General features: G+C 40.4%; 1 protein-coding gene and 1 gene segment (V, D, J or C); one reads left to right on the top strand and one right to left on the bottom strand.

Moving 5' to 3' along the window:
- LOC106606764 (uncharacterized) overlaps positions 1-18,699 on the top strand; it is a 423,559-nt gene that overhangs the window by 188,287 nt on the left and 216,573 nt on the right. The window lies entirely within an intron of this gene.
- On the bottom strand, positions 11,024-11,584 carry LOC123743408 (Ig heavy chain V region-like). The segment is given in 2 exon segments: positions 11,024-11,337; positions 11,437-11,584. Coding segments are annotated over 2 exon segments (357 nt in total).

The following is an 18,699-nucleotide window of genomic DNA, read 5'->3' as shown; positions in this document are numbered from 1 at the left end:
CATGACACTAACATTAGTTTAACCACTGTGACTCTCTAGCACAGTAATACACTGCTGTGTCCTCATTCTTCAGACTGTTCATCTGTAGGTACAGCTTACTGCTTGAGTCATCTCTGGAGATGGTGAATCTACCCTGGACTGACTGTGAGTAAGAGATGGGAGTACTAGCTGTGCTAATAAAAGCAACCTACTCCAGTCCTTTCCCAGGAGCCTGTCTGATCCAGTTCATCTCATAGCTACTGAATGTGAACCCAGAGGCTGTACAGGTCTGTTTGTGGGATTCTCCAGGCTTTTTAACCACTGGTCCAGTCTCAGTCAGTGTCTGGCCATGAACACCTGTGGAAATAGAGAGTATAGATATTGTTGAAAATGAAAGCTAATGTGTCAATTTATTTCCTTCATAAACATATAATTAGGCTGCATATCCTCACCTGTTAGATAGACTGTCAGTAAGAGTATTCCTGTGGTAGGAAACATGTTGAGCTGCTTAGTTCTCGAGAGGTAGTTGAGACAGTCCTCAGCAGAATCCTCCTTCAACAGAGACATTAATAAACATGGAGGACTGGAGAGTGTTGCATGAGCTCCACCTCACAGGGAGGACCAATCAAAGAAAGCTTTGATAACTACCCACTGATCACCTGGTAGGCCATCTTGAGATGTTCTGTTATAAGATACTGCTTTGCTTTCCTATTTTAAATCAATCTATTTCATCAGGTAGATTGATGGAGGAGACATTTCCCATTTGCAGCACAAACTCTGATAAAGAGTTGTCAGGACAGTATGATAATAACTGTACCCATTTTAATGTATTTTATTTAAGCTTTATTTTATCAGGAGGGAGTCGTTCTGAGACCAAGGTGTCTTTTACAGACAAGCCCTGAATGACATAAATTACATAAATTACACACATCAAAATATAAATACAACATGCAAGCAGAAAGAAAATCAAACAAATTGATCAATATAAAGGTCCTCAATCAGCTTTCTGAATTGCCCTAGAGGCACCAGAACATCACATAAATTATTATTTTGAAGATTGTTCAACAAATAAGGTGAAAAAAAACTAAAAACTGATTTACCTTAATCAGTAGAGACCAAAGGAATTTCCAGAGTTAGTCAATCCTGAGACTGGGTGAGATAACTCCTATGTCTAAAGTTAAGTAATGATGTTAGGTACAGTGGGAATTTTTGTAAACGGGCTTTATAAATGAAAACATAGCAAAGTTTCAATCTTAGTAAGATAAAGGGAATACTTCTGAAACAACCACTGAATCAATCCCAATTAAAATTGTAATACATGTTTAATAGAGAGGGTATTGAGTTATACCTGTTCATACCCTACAGTAGTCCTATGTTATGACTAGTGACTGATACTACATCTAGTTCATACAGTTATCAGATCGTAGTAGGAAGTATTTCATGTAAAGGCAAAGATTACCCACTCCTGGTGGGTACATATAACTCCAACCGTTTATTGGGTAGGTGAGTTTTTTGTACATATCTGGTGCTGGTTTGTATCACGGTGGGTAGCGAGAACAATAATACACAGCTGTGTCCTCAGCCTGCAGACTGGTGATGTCTAAGTACAGTACATTACTACTGTCTCTGTAGAAGGTGAATCTGCTCTTAAAAGAGGCTCCACAGTTGATGGATCCACCACCCCAGATGATCCCAATCCACTCCAGTGTTTTCCCTGGCTGATGTCGTATCCAAACTGTACCATAGTCTGTCAGGGCATAGCCAGAGAATTGGCAAGATCTATCTTTAATTGAAAATAAACTCTATATACACATGGGGAAAAACAAGGTAAAACACATGACTAACGCAGTGGTAAAACAAATGATTAACACAATGGTAAAACAACTGACTAACACAGTGGTAAAACAAATGATTAACACAATGGTAAAAAAACTGACTAGCACAATGGTAAAACAAATGATTAACACAGTGGTAAAACAACTGACTATTCCAATGGTAAAACAAATGACTAACACAATGGTAAAACAACTGACAATATTTGGTGTCCTGTATTCAATGAGACTAAAATCCCCCCCACCTACAATGTCCTACAAAGACAATTGTTTGATACATCGCTGGATGCATTCTATATGCATAATGTACTCATAATATATGCATGTACAATACAATACAATACAATACATTACAATACATACATACATACATACATACATACATGCACATACATACCTGCATTTTGTATCTGTAAATTATGACTTCCAGTCATGGCACCATATTTTGGCCAGGGAAGATGAACGGCTGTGTCCTATAGTTTGTCACAGGGGTGGAAATCCCGGGGGGGACGGGGGACACACGACCCCCCCCAACCTGGGAAAAATATGATTTGTCCCCCCCAATATATCACTGAAACATAACTATGTAATTTAAATAATATTAATAATACGCAATGAAAGCAATTGTGCTGATTATAGACACTTAATAGCGCGTTTTTAAGTTTCAAAAGATTGCGACCCCCCCCCCACCCTTTGCCTCACAATGGTTTGATCCACTGCCAGTTCCTTAGCTTGCTAGGTAACCTAGAGGTCGTATCTACTGTCTGAAAGGCACTCAATGCATGTAACTGACGTGAGGTTAATCCAGTCAATCGCGCACACACACTAGCTGAATATGCAGAGCTAGCGCGCAAATATTAACTATTAAGCTAGCTAGTACCTATTCCATTTATGTAGCGTCGTCAAAGATGGAATCTTTGCTATCGTCAATTTATTCCAAGATCAGCATGCATGTAAGTTAGTGCTTCAAAGTCCCTGTGATAAGGTTAGCGATAAACTGAACAGAACTACACTCTCCATTGTTTTAATGTGTACCATTGTACCATTGTTTTAAATATATTTAATGCTCTCGTTGCAAAAGCTAAATTGTCGCAAGGGAACTTTTATTTATATATTTTATTTCACCTTTATTTAACCTGGGTAGCAAAGATTATAGCAAACACCACTGAATTGGTGCTCGCTAGCTTTGCAAATTCAGCTATTGTTAGAAGCCAGCCAATATGAAACAAACGATTAAAATTACAAAAGGTTGCAGCATATGTTGTGTAAATGGTGAACTCATACAGCTGTCAACTCTTGTCACTGCAATCCGTTTCACATTTGCTAGCTACCTTTTAGATCGAAGCCCATATAGAATGATAGAAGATAAGATGATAGAAGCCCATCTCCTACTGTAAATAATCTACATACTGTGTGTGTGTAGCCAACCAGGTAGAAAAATGGCAGAAAAATGGCAGAAAAAAGACGGACATCAGAGTATTTTTCAGTACACCAAAACGCAAAGTAAGAACCTTAGTAGCCTAATATCTCAGACTAGTTGATAAAATGTTCATAAGAAAGAAGTGAAATGCTAATGGCATGTTTCAAAATGATGTCATTAGGCAGAGCAGGCAACAGATGGCACACAGACAGCAGAGTTGGGGACAGATATGCAGGGACAGACTGGCAGAGACAGGGAGTCTCAGGTAAGTTTGTTGAGTCTTTGTTTGGCAACATTATGAAAGGTTCTCAATTTTTTTTACTTGTAAAATAGGAACATAATTGGAAAATGCCATGGAGACCCCCACTCTCAACTTAAACTGGTGACTGAACTAAGATTTGTTAAAGGCAATGGTATTGCTGTTGTGATTAGTTGTGTAGTTTTGGGTACCGGTAGTTAGGAGTACGGCAAACACCTTATTTCTTTGGTTCCTCAATGTACATTTACCATATTAAACGTAGGCTATGTGTTACAGCACTACTTTTGGTGTCCCCCTCAGGAATTGCTCTTGAGAAAATTTAATGTAATTGTCCCCTCCAAAGTTGATATCAGATTTTCGCCCCTGGTTTGTCATAATGTTGTATAAGTTCAGTAATTGTAGAATATTACCCCATGTATTGTTCCAGAACCTAGTGGCAAGGCTAGTCAAAATTTTTGGATCACCATTTAACATAAGTTGCCCTGTTATTTCAGGTGCATTTGGTGTATTGACTGTAACTCCTCTGATTTATTAACAAAGGAGATGGGCTAGACATTCCTACTGACTATTTTATGGACAAATAATACATTTTTCAATAACATTAGTGGAAAAGAGGAGCATTACATCTGCTCTTCAGCTTCCATATTCTATACAGTGTCTCCCAAGAGGATGGTTTTTATACAGCTCTGGTGCTGGTTTATATCACTGTGAGGGTAGGCACAATAATACACAGCTGTGTCTTCAGTCTGGAAGTGGTTCCCTTTTTAAAAAAAACAGTATTACTGCTAGATTCTACTGAGAGGCTGAACTTGTTCTTCAGTGGATCATTGTATTCTGTGTCTCCAGAATATACATTTCCAATCCACTCCAGTGTTTTCCCTGCAGGTTGTCAAATCCAAGCTGTATAAAAGCTAGTAACTGAATATGAGACCTTACAGGAGATGGTCAGTGGTTGACCTGGCTGGACAGTCATAGAGGCTGGCTGAGTGAGTTCATAACTCTGTACACCTGTTAAAAGAAATAATGAACAACATTAAATACACAAAACTGCATTGACGTATTATATCTATAACTGGACACAACCTTTGCCATCTGAAAACTCAGAGACCCTCTATCGGTTATCTTGTTTAATGTAAAGGGGGATATGAAACACTACGTTAAAGTATTAGTTAATGGGCTTCCCGGGTGGCACAGTGGTCTAAGGCAGTGCTAGCTGTGCCACCAGAGATTCTGGGTTTGCGCACAATTGGCCCAGCGTCGTCCGGGTTAGGGAGGGTTTGGCCGGCAGGGATATCCTTGTCTCATCACGCACTAGCGACTCCTGTGGCGGGCTGGGCGCAGTGCACACTGACCAGGTTGCCAGGGGTACGGTGTTTCCTCCGACACATTGGTGCGGTTGGCTTCCGGGTTGGATGTGCATTGTGTAAAGAAGCAGTGCGGCTTGGTTGTGTTGTGTTTCGGAGGACGCATGGCTCTCGACCTTCACCTCTCCCGAGTCCGTACGGGAGTTGCAGCGATGAGACAAGACTGTAACTACTACCAATTGGATACCACGAAAATTGGGGAGAAAAAGGGGTAAAAAAAATCAACAACAAAAAAATATATAAAACAAAAACTATTAGTTAATACTTGAGGTGGATGAAACATATTTAATACACTTTACTTTCGTTTTGACAAACTGTAAAGTATATTTAATCAACAACCACATTATAATTGTTTTCCTGTAATTAAATGAATTAGCAGAGCCTTCATCAGTACTGGTCTTTATTTTATTCATATGGAGAGAGAGTGCCCCCTGTTGGTGCATCAACAACACTAGCACCATGTATTTAACAGGTGTATCATTGTGTTATTATTACTGGTGGATAATGATACAATGTGTTTTACTCTTTGCCAATGTTTTGATAACATAGCCCAGAAGTGTTAATGGATGTTGACTATGTGGAATAAAGCTATAATCGGAATACACATTTTAGTAGCAGGTTAGGAGAAATGAAGTAGCAGGTAAGGAGAACTTACATAGCAGGTTAGAAGAACTTAGTCAGAAGGATAAGATAATTAGGTTAAGGTTAGCAATAGGGTAAATGTTGGCTAAAATGTTCTCCTAACCTGCTGTGAAAAGTCACTTCTGGGCATAGCTGTACTCAATCTTGTCACAACCATGTTATTGGTCTCCAGTTTTTTTGTCGGATATTTTTTATTTAAAACAGATTTGTTCTTTGTGTCTTTTTCATAATACAAAAGACCTTATTGTTCCGTATTGTTCCGTATCACCTTTTTATGAATGATTAAAACGTATAATGGATCATGCATGAGTTAATTGAATGTTTAGTAGACATCAATTAGAATACCATCAAGGTCTGGAGTCATCAGTCTGGAAGGAGTATAATTGGCAAACATTTCAAATATTTAGTTCCAGCACCGCCAGGGATAAATAGGGCTTAAATGAATTTACACATTTGATATTGAGAAACATCTGTTCTATTTAATTTAATGAGTCCTATTATACAATGAATCACTGAGGAAGGGTTTTTATACAGCTCTGGTGGTGGTTTGTATCACTGTGTTCACCGAGGACAATAATACACAGCTGTGTCTTCAGTCGAAGTTGTTCCCTTGTAGAAACACTGTACTGCTGGAGCTGTCATAACTAGAACTGATCTTGCTCTTTAGAGTCTACAGTAGAAGTACTACTAGTGCATGTATAACCAACATACTCCAAAGCTTTGCCTTCCAGGCTATGAGGGGTGGCCAGTCCTCTTCTGGCTGTGCCGGGTGGAGATTATAACAGAACATGGCCAAGATGTTCAAAGGTTCATAAATGACCAGCATGGTCAAATAATAATAATCACAGTAGTTGTCGAGGGTGCAACAAGTCACCACCTCAAGAGTAAATGTCAGTTGGTTTTTCATAGCCGATCATTGAGAGTATCTCTACCGCTCCTGCTGTCTCTAGAGAGTTGAAAACAACAGGTCTGGGACAGGTAGCACGTCCTGTGAACAGGTCAGGGTTCCATAGCCGCAGGCAGAACAGTTGAAACTGGAGCAGCAGCACGGCCAGGTGGACTGGGGACAGCAAGGAGTCATCATGCCAGGTAGTCCTGAGGCATGGTCCCATGGCTCAGGTCCTCCGAGAGAGAGAAAGAAAGAGAGAAAGAGAGAGAGAATTAGAGAGAGCATACTTAAATTCACACAGGACACCGGATAAGACAGGAGCAATACTCCAGATATAACAGACTGACCCTAGCCCCCGACACATAAACTACTGCAGCATAAATACTGGAGGCTGAGACAGGAGGGGTCAGGAGACACTGTGGCCCCATCCGATGATACCCCCGGACAGGGCCAAACAGGCAGGATATAACCCCACCCACTTTGCCAAAGCACAGCCCCCACACCACTAGAGGGATATCTACAACCACCAACTTACCATCCTGAGACAAGGCTGAGTATAGCCCACAAAGATCTCCACAGCACAACCCAAGGGGGGGCGCCAACCCAGACAGGAAGACCACGTCAGTGACTCAACCCACTCAAGTGACACACCCCTCCTAGAGATGGCATGGAAGAACACCAGTAAGCCAGTGACTCAGCCCCTGTAATAGGGTTAGAGGCAGAGAATCCCAGTGCAGAGAGGGGAACCGGCCAGGCAGAGACAGCAAGGGCGGTTCTTTGCTCCAGAGCCTTTCCGTTCACCTTTACACTCCTGGGCCAGACTACACTCAATCATAGGACCTATGAAGAGATGAGTCTTCAGTAAAGACTTAAAGGTTGAGACCGAGTCTGCGTCTCTCACATGGGTAGGCAGACCATTCCATAAAAATTGAGCTCTATAGGAGAAAGCCCTGCCTCCAGCTGTTTGCTTAGAAATTCTTGGGACAATTTGGAGGCCTGCGTCTTGTGACCGTAGCGTACGTGTAGGTATGTACGGCAGGACCAAATCGGAAAGATAGGTAGGAGGAAGCCCATGTAATGCTTTGTAGGTTAGCAGTAAAACCTTGATATCAGCCCTTGCCTTAATTGGAAGCCAGTGTAGGGAGGCTAGCACTGGAGTAATATGATCACATTTTTTGGTTCTAGTCAGGATTCTAGCAGCCACATTTAGCACTAACTGAAGTTTATTTAGTGCTTTATCCGGGTAGCCGGAAAGTAGAGCATTGCAGTAGTCCAACCTAGAAGTAACAAAAGCATGGATTAATTTTCTGCATCATTTTTGGACAGAAAGTTTCAGATTTTTATGTTACGTAGATGGAAAAAAGCTGTCCTTAAAACAGTCTTGATATGTTCTTCAAAAGAGAGATCAGGGTCCAGAGTAATGCCGAGGTTCTTCACAGTTTTATTTGAGATGACTGTACAACCATCAAGATTAATTGTCAGATTCAACAGAAGATCTCTTTGTTTCTTGGGACCTAGAACAAGCATCTCTGTTTTGTCCAAGTTTAAAAGTAGAACGTTTGCAGCCATCCACTTCCTTATGTCTGAACACATTTTTCTGAAGTTTTAGCAAATTATAATGATGTGATAATTTGACAGTTTTGACATTACACTTCTGGGAGATGGTTAGAAAAGGCCTCAGTTATGGGACACAAATGACATGGATATTTTCTTGCGTTGTTGGTAATCCTAATATGTTGAAAAAATAAATAACAATGATGATCATTGTAAAATGTATTTCCATGGTTGTGCTTGTGAACATTGACCTTCTAAAACACTCATCGGAGGGTCTGAATGGGGAAGTGGTTTTTGTATAGCTCTCTCACCACTCTCTCTCACTGTGTGTTTCGGGCACAGTAATACACTGCTGTATCATCACTCGTCAGGCTGGTGGTTCTCATGTTCTCATGTGTTTTAACTACTTTGCAGATATGAAACAGACAGTCATAATATCAGTCAAAAATATAAAATTCACAGTTTATGGTTCAAAACCAACTTCATAAGAGGTTTTAAAAAATAGGTTATATTTGACAAAAAATTTATAATGTACAGTAAGACATTATTGGCAGAATGGATGGATGCAGTTCAATGCATGATTAATGTTATTAACCTGTCATGTTGTAAATTACAGCTGGCCTGGTGCATTGTTTGCTGCCTCCACCCATTCGGGATGTACTGTTTCAGTTTCAATGACTCAATATTTAGAAAAAAAACGGATGACTGTAAGTAAGGAATGTCAATACAATCAAACTAGCAAGGCAGGGATCGCAAGTCAGTCATAACATGGCTAATAGGCCAGCGCATGTGTCACACAAGGCCTGCGGGCCAAATAGGATACACAAGCGAGTATGAATGAGGTAATAGTTGAGTCATCTATTACAGCCTGATGCGCTTGCATCAGTGAATTCTACTTCAATTGCGCTGCTTTCGAGTATCCGGGTATCTCAGAGGGAAAGTATACAGACACATACCAAAGTATTAGCTAGGCTACTAAAATGTTGCAGTCAGTTTTTAAAGCTTGACAATGAATAACAAAAAAACAAAACCTGCAAAAAACACCATGCAAAGGAGAAACGTAGACCTATTACAGCAACATTTTGTCACGTCCTGACCAGTAAAGGGGTTATTTGTTATTGTAGTTTGGTCAGGACGTGGCAGGGGGTGTTTATTTTATGTGTTTCGTTTTTTTTGTTTGTTAATGTTCTATGTTAGTATATTTCTATGTTCGTTCTAGTTTTTCTATTTCTATGTTTAGTTTATTGGGTTGACCTTCAATTGGAGGCAGCTGTTCCTCGTTGCCTCTAATTGAAGGTCCTATTTAGTAGTTGTGTTTTTCCATGGGTTTTTGTGGGAAGTTGTTCCGTGTGTGTAGCTGTGTGCCTCACAGGACTGGTTCTCGTCATTGTTTTAAGTGTTTGTTTTGGTTTTCTTCATTAATAAAAGAAGATGAGCATTCACATTCCCGCTGCGCCTTGGTCCCATCTTTACGACGATCATGACACATTTGAACAATACGCATGCTACTCAACTACAATACATTTTGAGTGCACCATACAGCAATGCTGCATTAAACTGCACCGGTGATCCATGCAGTCCACATTTTTAAACATGTTTTTGTTATTTGGAGCTATTAAATACTTTTTGATTTGGGTCACAGAATATTATGTACATCTGCAAGCATAGCAGCAATGACTGGACAAATATTATTTATCTCTTTTGTTTTAATGTTAAAATGCTATATACATCATCATATGTACAGTATAAAAAGCAATTTGTTTTCAATTAAAACAATGACCCGTTTTGGTCGCAGTTGCACGTGTTTTTGTAAAAACAAATAGGCTTTTTCTGGCCTGCGGACGAATGTTTTTTTCAATATGTCCCGTGCACTGATTTAGTTTGACACCTCTAGGCTAGCGTATCTAGCTATTTATTTAGCAAGCTAAAAACATAGAGCCTAACATTATCTAGTTAGCTTCTGGAGGATGTCATGTCATTGGAGGAGTGAACAACTATTTCTCCTCAGGGAATATCGTTTTTCGGTGGCTACAGCTTGAGCTGCAGGTGTCATTTGGTTACCTAGAAAGAAATGTTATTCACTTTGCTAGCTAGCTAGCTATGCTGAACTTGAACTATTGTTATCCACAGTTAGCATATCTCTTAGTTGTCAATTAAATGTATTTGGCATCGATCAAATGGGCAGGTAGGCAGGTAAGTTCCCCATTCAGTTGTCAAAATGTGGGTTGGGACAAGCATGCATTGGCAGGCAAGCTACAGAAGGACGAGTAGGCTACTATTCCCCATCGTTTTTCAGAGCAATTTTGACAGGCAACAAGCTGAAAAGGTTTGAGAGGGTTTATCTAATGTTCCCTCATTAGATTTTAGCTCATCTGGCTCGGGCTAACATTAGTTGTTGATTTTGTTGTTGATGATGTGCATAGGCATCTGAGGGAGAGAGAGCTTACCTTTTCATGGTTGTTTGATCAATAGGACTGTGAAGTTCCCAAATGCAGAAATCCTTTCAGGTGTATTTTGTGGCTTTTGGCGAATGTGTTCTAATGATCTAAAGTCATGCTGTTGCTACAGCCTGTAAAAACACAGTCCAATTCAAAGTGAATGATGGCAGGCCCATGTGGCAAATTGCTAATTTGCATATAGGCCTACTGTAGCTTTGATTGGCTATGGGTCACTCCGGTCCTGGACAGGACAGATGTTTTTATTCCGTTTTATTTACTGCAGTGTCTATTAATTGTCCAAATGTAAGGTTGCATTCCCACTCTATATTGATATAGAATTTTCACAAATGCCTTACCAAAATGCCAAATGTTCCCAAACATTCTATGAATTTATGAAAACGTGAAAATGACCATATCTAAGTGCTTGCTTGGCAGAAAAAAAGGTGTCATATTCTTCCTGGTGTTGTATATGAACATATTTTAATAAGATTGAATGTTTCTAAAACACTGTCAGTTCCACTTTAAAAACATCATTAGAATTGTGCCTCATGTATCCCCTTGTCATGGTTTATTGGTCATACCATACGTGTGTTTGTGCACGTCCTTTCTCCACCAGATGGTTTTTGTACGGCTTCTCCCATTACTTTTACCATTGTGAGTGTCTAGCACAGTAATACACTGCAGAGTCCTCTGGCTTCAGCTGAGTCATGTGCAGATAGAAATTAGCGCTATCCTTCGATGCTGTAAATCGTCCTTGCAGAACCAGGGCATAACCGTTGTCACTGCTAGTATAATAGTGAAGAATCCATTGTAAACCCTGTCCAGGTGCCTGGCGGATCCAGTGCATTCTGTAGCTGCTTAGAGTAAATCCACTACAGGCACATGTGAGTTTAAGGGATCCTCCACTGGTCCCCTGGACTGACTGTTCAGCCTGTGTGAGTACGACCTGACAGTGGACACCTGAGGAGGGAGAGGAATGACAGGTCAGATCAATCAAGGAGTCACATCAGTATCACAGCAACACAGGTTATACTGATCAGACTACAGTCAGGAACTCACAGGAGACAGCTGCCAGAAGCAGCAGCAGAGACGCAGGGAACATTGTTTGTGTTAAAGCTGAACTGGTGGGAGCTGCACTTCTCTACTCTCCAGGACTCTCAGATACAGAGAGTTTATATAAGGAGGAAAAAGAGGGAGGGAAAGGAAGAGGGGATAGGTGAAATGTGCATAGGGGCAGAGGCAGATAGGGGCAGATACAGTAGATTCAAATACTGGGAATATTGCAACTGTGCAAGCTATAAATACTCCGTTGTCCATGTCAAAATACATACTTATACTGGAAGACAATGTTAGACATGACTGTGATAAAATTAGCTTTACATTGACAATATTGTTTGTATCATAACTCCAGGAGTGTCAATAGGTTTAGGTGGTATACAACTAAGAACGGAAGTGACTTTTTCATTGCAGGTTTGAATAATTTACACAGCATGTTAGGAGAATTAGGTTAGGAAAAGGTTAAGGTTTAGCTAAAATGCTCTCCTAACCTGCTACGAAAAGTAACTTCCAGTCAATGCTATGCTATCTAGTCACAACCATGTTAATGGTCTCCAGTTTTTTTGTTGTATATACAGTGCCTTCGGAAAGTTTTCAGACCCCTTGACTGTTTCCACATTTTGTTACGTTATAGCCTTATTCTAAAATGGATTAAGTAGAAACATTTCCTCAGCAATCTACACATAATGAAAAAGTAAAAACAGTTTTTTGACATTTTTACAGATGTAAAAAAAAATTAAAAAAACAGAAATACCTTATTTACATAAGTATTCAGACCCTTTGCTATGAGATTCGAAATTGAGCTCCGGTGTATCCTGTTTAAATTGATCATCCTTGAGATGTTTCTACAACTTTATTGGAGTCCACCTATGGGAAATTAAATTGATTGGATATGATTTGGAAAGTCAAACATCTGTCTATATAAGGTCCCACAGTAAACAGCGCATGTCAGAGCAAAAACCAAGCCATAAGGTCAAAGGAATTGTCCGTAGTGCACCAAGACAGGATTGTGTCGAGGCACAGATCTGGAGAAGGGTACCAAAACATTTCTGCAGCATTGAAGGTCCCCAAGAACACAGTGGCCTCCATCATTCTTAAATGGAAGAAGTTTTGAACCCCCAAGACTCTTCCTTGAGCTGGCCGCCCGGCCAAACTGAGCAATCGGGGGAGAAAGGCCTTGGGCAGGAGCTTACCAAGAACTCGATGGTCACTCTGATAGAGCTTTAACCTCTCTGGGCTAGGTGGGACGAAATCGTCCCACCTACGCAACAGCCAGTGTAATCCCGTGGCGCGATTTTCAAATACCTTAGAAATGCTATTACTTCAATTTCTCAAACATATGACTATTTTACACCATTTTAAAGACAAGACTCTCGTTAATCTAACCACACTGTTCGATTTCAAAAAGGCTTTACAGCGAAAGCAAAACATTAGATTATGTCAGCAGAGTACCCAGCCAGAAATAATCAGACACCCATTTTTCAAGCTAGCATATAATGTCACATAAACCCAAACCACAGCTAAATGCAGCACTAACCTTTGATCTTAATCAGATGACAATCCTAGGACATTATGTTATACAATACATGCATGTTTTGTTCAATCAAGTTCATATTTATATCAAAAACCAGCTTTTACATTAGCATGTGACGTTCAGAACTAGCATACCCCCCGCAAACTTCCGGTGAATTTACTAAATTACTCACGATAAACGTTCACAAAAAACATAACAATTATTTTAAGAATTATAGATACAGAACTCCTTTATGCACTCGCTATGTCCGATTTTAAAATAGCTTTTCGGTGAAAGCACATTTTGCAATATTCTGAGTAGATAGCCCGGCATCACAGGGCTAGCTATTTAGACACCCACCAAGTTTAGCCCTCACCAAAGTCAGATTTACTATAAGAAAAATGTTATTACCTTTGCTGTTCTTCGTCAGAATGCACTCCCAGGACTTCTACTTCAATAACAAATGTTGGTTTGGTTCAAAATAATCCATAGTTATGTTCAAATATCCTCTGTTTTGTTCGTGCGTTCAAGACGCGCGTTCAAGACACAATAAGGGTGACGCGCCCGACGCGTTTCGTGACAAAACATTTCTAAATATTCCATTACCGTACTTCGAAGCATGTCAACCAGTGTTTCAAATCAATTTTTATGCAATTTTTCTCGTAAAAAAAAGCGATAATATTCCAACCGGGAAACCGTGTTTTAGTTCAAAGACAGAGAAAATAAAAACATGGGGTCGCCTCGTGCACGCGCCTCAGTCTCATTGTCCTCTGATAGACCACTTACCAAAGGCGCTAATGTTTTTCAGCCAGGGGCTGCAAAGACATCATTCAGCTTTTTCCCGGGTTCTGAGAGCCTATGGGAGCCGTAGGAAGTGTCACGTTACAGCAAAGATCCTAAGTTTTCAATAAAGAGAGTCAAGAAGCCCAAGGAATGGTCAGAGAGGGCACTTCCTGTACAGAATCTTCTCAGGTTTTTGCCTGCCATATGAGTTCTGTTATACTCACAGACACCATTCAAACAGTTTTAGAAACGTTAGGGTGTTTTCTATCCAAAGACAATAATGATATGCATATTCTAGTTTCTGGGCAGTAGTAATAACCAGATTAAATCGGGTACGTTTTTTATCCGGCCGTGTAAATACTGCCCCCTAGCCCTAACAGGTTAATATGCCAAAAGTTCCCGGATGTCGTACTAAATCCACCAAAATATGAGGTATACACGCAGAGGACACGATTTACATACTTTAGGACCCATAATGCAATTCTTCAGGAAATGGCCGTGGCTTCACATCGTTTTCAGATTTGAAGAAAATGGTGGAAAATACGCAGCCAAAGTATGACGAGAGCGGATACAAATTCAAAGCTTTAACTAATTATGACAAATGTTAAGAAAATGTTGAGCAATGTAATAAAGTAATGACTTTCAAATAAGTTACCTTACACGTTATGTTGGATGACAAATTGTTAGCTACGCTGTCCTTATGAACCACATAGCATATCATTACAGCAATATGTACCGGTATGTTCCTCGCAAGCTACCTAACGTTAGTTGGCAACTTATACATCAAACTTACCAGTATATTAACTATAGGCTATTTAACTAACTACCCAAAGATTATTGACTTGATAATTCCTGTCATTGTGCGTTCTCAATGGACATTTGGGTGCTTTCGTAAATTCGCTCTGGCTACTCCGATCCCACTTTGTACCAGAGTGCAGAATAACGAACCCGTTGAATATGGTCGGTGTCAGTAAACGTCAGCAAAAAAACGTAATTAAAATGTTGCCAGCAGCAGTTACAGTCACCAGCACTCTGGATAACATGAAAACAGCCTAACCAGCTCTGCTAGGGCAAGTAAAATGGTCAGAGTGGTCTCATTTGTGACTGAAAGTAGCTAGCAAGCTAGCCAACATTAGCTTGGGTGCTTGGCTGACGCTTTAAGGTCAACTAACTACGTGCTCTCCTCCTCTCACCTTTTCCCTTCGCTTGTGGACTTAAGTGCACAACACATCAGGTCTTTGACCAGGCGAAAAAACCTTTCCAAGTCAAACATTCATATCATGACTGCTAACTGCTACACACAGCCTACATCGATGTCACTGCATAGTCAGCATAGCTAATACAACTAATGATTTAGTATACCCACTATAATCATGCGTTACAGTGTACAGTCAGAAAGCAGTTTAGCAGGTACACCGGCGGGCCCCAGTGGCAATAAATTAGTACAACTAAAACATTACCTTGACTTGGAAGAGTTCCAGTGTTGTGTTGGATAGTCATAGCCAGCTAGCTAACATAGCTTTACCCTGTTTGAGAGGAGGCTAAATTATCTAGCTGCATTTGCTAGCTAAGTAAGTGAAAAAATGACAATCTCTTTCTCTCTCTAATTTCATCTTCTTTTTTAAGAAATTCATTCATTAACAACCATTGTCTTTCTCTCTCTTTGAGTCACCTACTCACCACATTTTATGTACTGCAGTTCTAGCTAGCTGTAGCTTATGCTTTCAGTACTAGATCAATTCTCTGATCCTTTGACTGGGTGGACAACATGTCAGTTCATATTGCAAGAGCTCTGATAGGTTGGAGGACATCCTCTGGAAGTTGTCATAATTACTGTGTAAGTCTATGGAAGGGGGCGAGAACCATGAGCCTCCTAGGCTTTTGTATTGAAGTCAATGTACCCAGGGGAGGACAGAAGCTAGCTGTCCTCCGGCTGCACCATGGTGCTACCCTACAGAGTGCTGCTGAGTCTGGTGTAGAGCATTGCAAAAAAGTATGTTTTAATCAATTATTTATTTCATTCGGTCGAAAAAAATTCTTAAACGGAAGCAAACGAAACTACCTGAATTTGTCCATTAGAAACTTATTTGCAACTGTTGGAATAATGATTACACCCTAGATAAACTAGATGCAGGCAAGAGTGTGCAAGGCTGTATTGAATGTGTCACTGTCTGTCCATGTGTCACTATGTGCCATCTCAAATATTGCTCTCAACCTGTGTACACCTAAGTTGTAAACTTTCATTCATAGGCTAGGTTGTAGGGAATATTTGAGTGTCATGTAGTAGCCTAAACCTATCGACGTTACATTGAACTGGATGAATGGAATATGAATGACAGTCATCCAACATGCTTTAATAGATATAAGGCCATGCTCATGATAAAAAAAAAGGTTTTCTCCCTCATCATAAACGGCACTGACCTCCACTGATCTGTAGGTACAGCTTACTGCTGGAGTCGTCTCTGGAGATGGTGAATCTACCCTGGACTGACTGGGAGTAATATGTAGTAGTACTATAACTATAATCAATCCACTCCAGTTCTTTCCCAGAAGCCTGTCTGATCCAGCTCATCTCATAGCTACTGAATGTGAACCCAGAGGCTGTACAGGTCAGTTTGTGGGATTCTCCAGGCTTTTTAACTACTGGTCCAGTCTCAGTCAGTGTCTGACCATGAACACCTGTTGAAAGAAATCACAGATTTTGTCGAAACTGATCGGCTATGAAAAGCCAGCTGACATTTACTCCTGAGGTGCTGACTTGTTGCACCCTCGACAACCACTGTGATTATTATTATTTGACCCTGCTGGTCATCTATGAAAGTTTGAACATCTTGGCCATGTACTGTTATAATTTCCACCTGGCACAGACAGAAGAGGACTGGCCACCCCTCAGAGCCATGTTCCTCTCTAGGTTTCTTCCTAGGTTCCTGCCTTTATAGGAAGTTGTTCCTAGCCACAGTGCTTCTACATCTGTATTGCTTGCTGTTTGGGGTTTTAGGCTGGGTTTCTGAATAGCACTTTGTGACATCGGCTGATGTAAAAAGGGCTTTATAAATAAGTATGATTTGATTGATTGATTAATTGAAATAGAATCGAAAACCTAATGGGTCAATTTATTCACCAGAACTTGAAAAAAATGTCATAGTCCATAAACTTGTAAAAATCCCAAAAGACGCACAGGAGGCAGCTGCCAGCAGCAGCAGAGATGCAGGGAACATGGTTTATGTTGAAGCTGAACTGGCGGGAGCTGCTCTACTCTACTCTCCAGGGCTCGGAGCGCCTCTAAAGACAGACAGACAGACAGACAGACAGACAGACAGACAGACAGACAGACAGACAGACAGACAGACAGACAGACAGACAGACAGACAGACAGACAGACAGACAGACAGACAGACAGACAGACAGACAGACAGACAGACAGACAGACAGACAGACAGACAGACAGACAGACAGACAGACAGACACTGTTTAAGTAGGGAAAGAACCAGAGGGTGGGTTTGCGTTGACGTAGAGAGATGGAGGAAGAGAGGGGTATATAGGGAGACCTGACAGGGAGACAGTGAAACAGTAGTATGAGACAAATATTCAGAAAATAATGATTTATTTCCTAAACTTTGACAGGAGTTGTGTAAGTTGACAATAACATTTATTACACTTTTTTCCACAGTGACAGTTTCTGAGGTTGGTGTTTCATGTTTTATTGTTTTTTATAAACTGTGGTTCGAGGCCTGAATGCTGATTGGCTGAAAGCCCGTATACCACGGGTAAAACATGTATTTTTGTTGTTCTAATTACGTTAGTAACTAGTTTATAATAGCAATAAGGCACCTCGGGGGTTTGTGGTATATGACCAATATACCACTCCGAGTTGCGTCACGCATAACAACAGCCTTTAGCCGTGGTATATTGGCCATATACCACATTGCCTTATTGCTTAAATATTGCTTCCTTATCATATGTTATCTCATGAGCAAAATGTATGTAGTATTGTTAAGTCATCTGAGCATGGGATGAATGAGTTGTAGATAGATTCAGATTGCCCCCTCTTGGTGGATATATATAACTTAAACTGTACAAGGAGGAGTGAGTTTTTGTACAGGTCTGGTGCTGGTTTGTATCACTGTGGATAGCGAGCACAATGATACACAGTTGTGTCTTCAGCCTGCAGACTCTGCCCTGTTAAAGTTACAGTATTGCTGGAGGAGTCTACTCTGAGGCTGAACTTGTTCTTCAGGGAGTCTTTGGGGTATGTGCCTCAAGTATATTTCATTCCAATGCTTTCCCTACAGGTTGTCGAATCCAAGCTGTCCAAGTGCCAGTAACTAAGTATGTGAGCTTACAAGAGATGATCAATGGTTGACCTTTCTGGACAATCATAGAGGATGGCTGAGTGAGTTCAATGCTGTTCACACCTGTGAAAAGCAATAATGTTCTATATTAATAACATCTCACAATAACAGAAAAGTTTAGTGTTTTTTGCACAAAACCAGACTCACAGGAAACAGCTGCTAGCAGCAACAGCAGCAGAGATGCAGGTAACATGGTTTGTGTTGAAGCTGAACTGGTGGGAGCTGCTCTTCTCTACTCTCCAGGAGAGAGACGTACTACACTCTTAGAAAAAAAAGTTGCTATCTAGAACCTAAAAGGGTTCTTTAGCTGTACACATAGGATAGCCCTTTGAAGAACCCTTTTTGGTTCCAAGTAGAACACTTTTGTTATTAATGTAGGATTATTTTCACAGAAGGTTCTAAATGGAACCCAAAATGGGTTTTCCCTGGAACCAAAAAGGGTTCTCCTATGGGGACAGCTGAAGAACCCTTTTGGAACCTTTTTTCTAAGAGTGTAGGACAGACAGACATAGAGCCTGTTTATATAACAGAGAGGAAGAGGGGTAAGATTATATTTGCATAATGAAGATAATCAAGTATAAAAGTACTGCGAATCTCACTGCAAATGGTGGTAAAATA

The sequence above is a fragment of the Salmo salar genome, chromosome ssa06, assembly GCF_905237065.1.
Source record: "Salmo salar chromosome ssa06, Ssal_v3.1, whole genome shotgun sequence".
In the NCBI taxonomy this organism is placed as follows: Eukaryota; Metazoa; Chordata; class Actinopteri; order Salmoniformes; family Salmonidae; genus Salmo; species Salmo salar.
This window is presented reverse-complemented; position numbering and strand designations above follow the sequence as displayed.